The sequence below is a fragment of the Hipposideros armiger genome, unplaced genomic scaffold, assembly GCF_001890085.2.
Source record: "Hipposideros armiger isolate ML-2016 unplaced genomic scaffold, ASM189008v1 scaffold_32, whole genome shotgun sequence".
NCBI classification, from domain to species: domain Eukaryota; kingdom Metazoa; phylum Chordata; class Mammalia; order Chiroptera; family Hipposideridae; genus Hipposideros; species Hipposideros armiger.
In genome coordinates, this window is record NW_017731382.1 from 465,423 (window position 1) to 472,216 (window position 6,794).

Here is a 6,794-nt window from a genome sequence, read left to right on the forward strand (position 1 = left end):
AGGGGCGGCGGCGCGCGGCGGGCGTCACGGGCGTCACGGGCCCGCGTCAGGCGGCGTCGGCGGCGGCGCACGCCTCCATCTTGCCGGAAGGCGGCGGGCGGGGGCTGGGGGCGGCCCCGCGTGTGGGCGCGGGCCGCGAGGGCTCGGGAGAGGGTGGCAGCCATGTCCACGCGGGCCCCGGGGGTAGCCGTGTCCACGCGGCTTCGGGTGTGGGCGCGCGGGCCCGGCGGGAACCATGTCCACGCGGGCCTGGGGGCGGGGGGAGCCCTGGGGGGAGCCGCGACCATGCGGCCCCCGTTGTGGGCGCGTCCGGAGTGGGACCCACTGGTGGGAAACGTAGCCACACGGACTCGGGTAGGAGCTGCCTCCGTACGGGCCCTTTGCTAGTGATGACCTGGTCCCCACCTGGTTAACTTTATAATCCATTCAGCTGATTGGCTTTTCACTGAACCAAGTTCGCTTTTTTCCCTAACGTTTCAACTTTGTTTTCATTACTTCAGTCTTTTTTTCCTTCTTCTTCGACATATGGAAAGCTGTATGTAACTGACACAACTTGAGTTTGGAGATAAGCGTACACCTGGGAAGCCGTCCCCACAGCCTAGGCAGCAGTGGTGTCCGTCCTCTTCAGATGTCGCCCCACCCCTTGTGTATTATTTGGCGATGCCAACCCTGTTGCCACCTTTTCAGAATAGGACACTGCTGGGACCGGTAGGCACTGCTGTCATCGTCACACGGCACCCCCACCCCGGGCCACTCTGCTCTGAGCTTCAGTGTGTGAGACCCCCATAGGCGTGCTGTCGTGGATTTGCCCTGTGTCTGGCTTCCTTCAGCGTGGTGGCCTCTAGGTTCATCCGTGTCACACGTGGCAAACTTGCCTTTTATAAAAGTGACATTCCTTGGTGTGTGTACACCACGTTTTTATCCATTCGCCCATCAATGGCCACTTCACTGCTTCCATATGTTGGCTGTTGTGAAGAACGTCGCATTGAACGTGGGGTGCAGATGTCTCGGACCCTGATGTCATTTGCTCTGGATGAACACCCAGAAGTGGAACCCTGGGTCCCATGGTGGTTCTATTTTAGTCTTTTGAGGACCGCCATTACTGTTTTACACAGTGGCTGCACCTGTTGACAGGGCCACCAACAGTATAGAAACTTGGTCAGTCTTATTAATGGTAAAAGCAACTACAACAAGATAGATTAGGCAGGCTGCTGGTTCAGATACTATTTCTTCATGGGAAGTATCTTAAAAATCGTGGGAAGACACACTGGATGGAGAGGAATTTGTATCCATATATTTACGTATATATGTGTATGTATACAAGTTCCATTAATATAGGACACTTATAAAACTACTTTCAAACCTAGGCCTTAAAATAAGTCATTTCAGGCCTGAACTGGGAAGGAGGCCGTTCAAATGTCTTCAGAGCCACCAGACAGAATCCTGTGGGTTGGGGACAGCACAGGTGCCTGGTGCTGCCTCGCTGCGTATGACTCGGGGGGCGTAGTTGAGACGGGAGCTGGTGTATTTGTGCCCCCCGCCCGCGGGGACGCAGAAGGCAGGACAAGAGGGCCCACCTCCAGGGATGGTCTCTTCTGACATTTTTCAAGAGAGGCTGGAAATCTGAAATTGCTTTATGTGAACCTTGTAAACTTTGAAAAAGTCAGCAACTAATTAAAGATGTGGAAACACAGTGAGGATCCAAGAAATTATGCTTTTGGGCCACGTGTATGACCTCTGCTGTGTTTCTAGTGGTATTTTTATTACCGTGTCAAAATAAGAATGTCCAAACCTGTTGAGAATTTTTGTAATTATTTGAGCCAAACAGGATACACCTGGAAGCAAGATCTCATCAGACTGCGACAAATGTTTCCCATAAATGACAGTTTGCAGCTTCTTTTATGCGTTTGGAATTAAGGAGGGATCATGAGGAAGATGACGTGGGGGTGAGAGAAAGCAAGGGGGGATGGGATTACTGAGTTAAGATTACTGTGCTTTAGAAGGAAGGTCTGACAGGGCATTTCAAAGGCGTGGGAACCTAGATGCACAGAGGCAGTGGACAGGGCTGCTTACTGCAAAGGTGAGACTTGACGGAAAGTCCTAGTTCTGGCGACCACCCACCATGACCCGACAGCAGCGAGGGATTTCTGACCAGCTCCCCTCCGAGCTTTCTTTCCTACAGCCCCTTTTTCGTCCACAGGAAAATACTGTGATTTTGCAGAAGACAGAAAGCCCTATCTGAATCTGAGGGCTGACCGCACACTAACAAACACTGTTCTCCATAGGGAGACCGGAGAACACGCAGTCGTTTCCTCAGTTGTCCTTGCTTTTTCGTTGAGAAGGCGTGTTTTCTTGGCAGTAGTTAACCACCATACCCCTCTTCAGATCACCTACATTTCTAGATACCTTGCATTTCTCGGTCAAGGGTAAATGATAAGAGAGTGCCGTCATTTTCAATGGGTGGCCAGGGACTGCAGGGCTCTTCTTTTCTCTGGTTTGTCTTGCCTGTGGCCGTTTCTCGTGGAGTTGTCTGGGGACCCATTTCTAGTTAGGAAGGAGGGGAGCCCACAGGTCCTGCTCAGTCTCAAGACTATAGAAAGTAGGGTAGGCCAGAGGACCTTTTGCTCTCCTCCAACAGATGTTCACAAAATTGTTAGATAAATTATTGGGTTGTCAGAAAAGTCATGCTGTATTTTTCTATGGTTTTCGTTGCAAAAATGCGTCGTGACTGTTCCAACAACCCAATGGATGGAACGTGAGCAGCAAAAACCTGAGCCCTGGAGGCCAAGCTTTGCGAGGGTGTTGAATGTGGGCTAGTGAATTCTGGCGGGAAGGCTCATTACTGTGAGTGTGCTGGGAGCTCAGAGGAGAGTGGGGGGTCCCTCCTGCAGAGCTTCCCCCTGGCTGAGTGCAGTCGCTTCCACCGCTGGGCGGGCAGGCGGGCGCTCACGCGTGCTGGGCCAGGTGGTCCGCTGGACAGCGCATTGTTTGCCTCAGAGCTGGGCAGGCGACGTCATTTGCACGTTGAGAAGTATGATAAAAGTGAAGTTCTGAAAATGTTTCTTTTTCAGTGAGTTTTTATATTCTCTACTTTGTAGCCTGTATCTAGTTCTAAGTCATTCTGTTCTTATTGCATTAAAAAGTTGTTTTTTAGTGTGGCAAAATAGACACACCGTAGAATTTACCTTCTTACCCATTTTTAAGTGTGCGTTCAGCACGTTCGCATTGCTGTGCAGCCATCACCACCCTCGTCCTCAGAGCTTCTTCATCTTCCCAGACGGACACACTGCCCCCTTCAAACACTGACTTCCCCCGCCCCCCGCCCTGGGAGCCTCTACCCTACTTTCTGCCTGTAGACTTTGACTGTTCTTATTCATATTGTTCATACAAGTGGAATCATCCAATATCTGTCCTTTGTGTCTGGCCTCTTTCACTTAGTGTGATATTTTCAAGGCTCACCCATGCTGTCACATGTGTCAGAATTTCAGTTCTTTTTAAAGCTGAATACCATCCCGTTGTATGTGTGGGCCTCACTTTGACCAACTCATCTGCTGGCGGGCCCCTGGGTGGTTCCCTCCTTTTGTCTGTTTGAATGTGCTGCCGAGTATCTGTGTTAGTCAGTCCCCACTTTCGCTTTGGGCCGCATGTGCCTACAAGTGGCATTGCTGGGTCGTATGGCAGTTCTGTGCTGAACGTTCTGAGGAGCCCTGCCTGCTCTCCACGCGGCCGCGCCGTTGACTTGGCTCCCAGCCATGCTCAGAGCTGCAGCTTCCCCACATCCTCGACAGCACTGCTTTCCTGGTTTCTGTTCCTTTATGAACAGAACCCTCTTGCTGGCTGTGAGGTGACATCTTACTGTGGTTTTGGTCTGCATTTCCCTGATGATCCGTGATGCTGAGCTCCTTTTTGTGGGCTTGTTGGCTGCTTGTATGTTTTCTTTGGAGAAATGTCTATTCTAAGCTCTTCGCCCATGTGTTTGTTAAATAGGGTTTTTTTTTGTTGTTGTTCTAGTTCTTTTTATTTATTTATTTTAAGATTTTATTGGGGAATTGGGGGAGGGAAACAGCTCTGGGGAATTGGGGGAATCGGGGAATCGGAAGGGGAACAGATAAGTAGCTGTCCTTTGGTTCTTCAGCCTAGTTGTGGAGGACATCGCTTCACTAGCCCATGTTGGTATTGTGATCATTGCGCTCTTCCCGGCTGAGGCAGTTGGTTGCCAGCCATTGGACAGCTGCTCATGGCAGCTCATGCCGGCTGCCAGCCACTCACAGTAGCTTATGGCAGCCCACTGCAGCCTACGCTGTCGCCGGTGACTCATGACAGCCCAGCTCCAGGTCAAGTTGTTCGCCATCTTAGCTGTAGAAGGTTCAGCGTCACTGGCCCTAATGTGGGATCCGAACCGGCGGCCCTGCTGCTCAGAGCTTGCGCTCCCAAGCCAACTCTTAAACAACGAGCCACTCGGCTGGCCCCATACTAGGACTTTTGAAGAAACTCCAACTTTTTGGTTTCATGGACCCCTTCCAATCTGAAACATTTATGGAGGACCCCCAAAGAGCTTTGTTTATGTGGGTTATATGGATTGACAGCTATCACATTAGGAATTAAAACTCAGAAATTAAAAAAATAGTAATTCCTTTTAAAATGATATACCCATTACATATTAACATAACACTTTAAAAACAACGAAATTTTCCAAAAAAAGTTAGAATGGTTGCAGTACATGAAAAAAACTCTAGTTTCATGGAGATAGGTGGTTGGAAAAGAAAAGCATAATTTAATAGCTCGTTCCTTAATACTGAACTGAAGCTTGATGAGGGGTAGTTTCTTAAAGAGTTGGCCACAATGTCACCTGGAGCCCTACCAATGAACGCTGCATGCTCTTACATCAGCTGCTGGTCCACCTTTGCTGGGCGAACCTTTACCCATGCTTGGGGGGCCTAGAGCCACGGCGGTGACTGGGCCCACAAGGCTGCAGAGGGAAGGCGTTACCTTTGTCCCGCTTCCTGTGTGGTCCAGGGCCTGAGGGGAGGGCCTCTTGGTTGCAGGGTCTGAAGTTGGTGACTTGCACAACAGTGTTTTTCTCCTCCTGTGTAACAAACCAAGAGCAAAAAGTCCCCTTCCCTTGGGACCCAGGGTGGGCTGGGCATCCCCCATGGGTGCTCCTGGGGAGGAGCCAGCATCCCACACCCCAGACCTAGTCCCTCATGTCAGCCAAGCGGCGCCCAGTGCTGTAACCTCGCTCTTTTGGAGACAGAAGAGGTGAGTTCAGGTTCAGTGTCAGATCTGAGGTCATGCGGCACTGGAAACACAGAGACAGGCAGTCCGGGGTGCCCACAGACTCCGGGGCTGGTGGCCATGGCTCCTCCTGATGGGAGAGCAGTAGTCTCCTGGTGCAGGCACGATGTCGCTGGCAGCCCTCTCCTGGTGCCATGCTGGCCTGGTCTCCAACGCCAGCGTCTCCTGGGCTTTCTCCATTGACTTTATTGGCATTTATGTCCAGAACATGAGGACAGGGAAACTCAGATAAATAACACAGACGGTGCACGCCTGCTCTCATATTTACCAGATAATAAAATACCAGCACTGACATAGGCTCAACAGTTTAATCTTTAAAAAGAAAGACTTTTCCCATCACTGACTTGAGTACACTCTACACTATTTAAAACAGCATGGAAGTGCAACTCTCTTAATTGCTTGAAAACTTCCCAGGATGGCCTTCAGTTGTCTTCCTACTGAAGTGTAAACATGCCTTAGCCCTAAAAAGACATGTTTCCTGCCTTACCTGCTTTCTCTGTTCCTGGAGTGGGAGCACTCAGGAATCCGGCAGCCTTTCATCCCGCACCCAAGTTTTCCCAGCAGCTGCTTGCAGCAAGAGCAAGGATATTGAACAGATCAGCAGAGCTCAGGCGTGGGCGCCCTGTTCTGAGAAGTGATAGCCTCAGTCATCCTCTGGGCACCACCCTAAGTGCCAGGAGCACGGGGAGATTAAAGAATGTGCCCAACACCACGATGGCTTCCTCCGAAGTCCTCAGGCCAAGAGCAGCTTGCTTCACAATTGACCCCGCTCTCGGTGGGGCAAATGAATCCCATCAACCACAACCCTGGGGCCCCACTGCACCTTTTGGTCAAACAGCAAGGCCTGGCTGTACCTAGCTCCCAAGCCAAAGGAACTCCATAAAAGCTGAATGATGCTTATCGTCTTACATTCTGGAAAACCAAAGTCTTTATATGCCAGCTCTTTACCCATAGAGAGCGCATGCGCAAAATTCTCAGCGCATCCCTAACCCTAACCGGGATTTTTTTTTATGGCTGTCAGCGATAACTGAGGAACTGAATTTTTACTTTAATTAAATTTAAATGAGCACATGTGGCCAGTGGTTACAGCACTGACAGCGCGGCTGGGGGTGTCACCACTTAAAAGAACACTGTATAGAAAGTACTGCGCAGATTCTAAGGCTTCCTATAAGAAATTAAACATAGCTGCAGGATTCGGACTCGAAAAGCGGAAGGATGTAGAGACACGCTGTTTTTTCTGAGTAGGCCGCCCGGCGTATCTGCGTAGGCCCCTTGGACATGCTTGAGTTGAGCGGACCTGTATCTGGGTTTTCTCGTTACTATTCACGCACAGCTCCCCAGTCTTTAAAGTCTTCCTACGCAGTTTTCCCCGCTCGTACCCACGGAGGGATTGCTCGGAACCCGGCAGGCCTGTGGGTGCCCAGCAAGTACGCCAGCTGGCGGGGCCCGGAACGAGCTACGCAGCGAGGGTGCCGCCCTGTGCCAGGGGCCCCGCCCCC

At 51.0% G+C, this 6,794-nt stretch overlaps 1 protein-coding gene across 3 annotated transcripts in view; it reads right to left on the reverse strand.

Moving 5' to 3' along the window:
* LOC109380036 (uncharacterized) overlaps positions 1 to 6,784 on the reverse strand; it is a 10,487-nt gene extending 3,703 nt beyond the window's left edge. Inside the window, exons 1-4 of one of the 3 annotated variants that reach the window (XM_019637186.1) lie at positions 6,593 to 6,784; positions 5,783 to 5,859; positions 5,236 to 5,478; positions 4,990 to 5,086 (exon numbers count right to left, since the gene is read on the reverse strand). In XM_019637186.1, the coding sequence (XP_019492731.1) occupies positions 4,990 to 5,086; positions 5,236 to 5,478; positions 5,783 to 5,835 (393 nt within the window). In that variant the 5' untranslated portion in view covers positions 5,836 to 5,859; positions 6,593 to 6,784. Of the gene's footprint in view, positions 1 to 4,313; positions 4,357 to 4,989 lie in introns of those variants that run through there. The other 2 variants (XM_019637185.1, XR_002123354.1) reach the window with 2 other exon arrangements.
* Between the last annotated feature and the right edge of the window lie 10 nt (positions 6,785 to 6,794).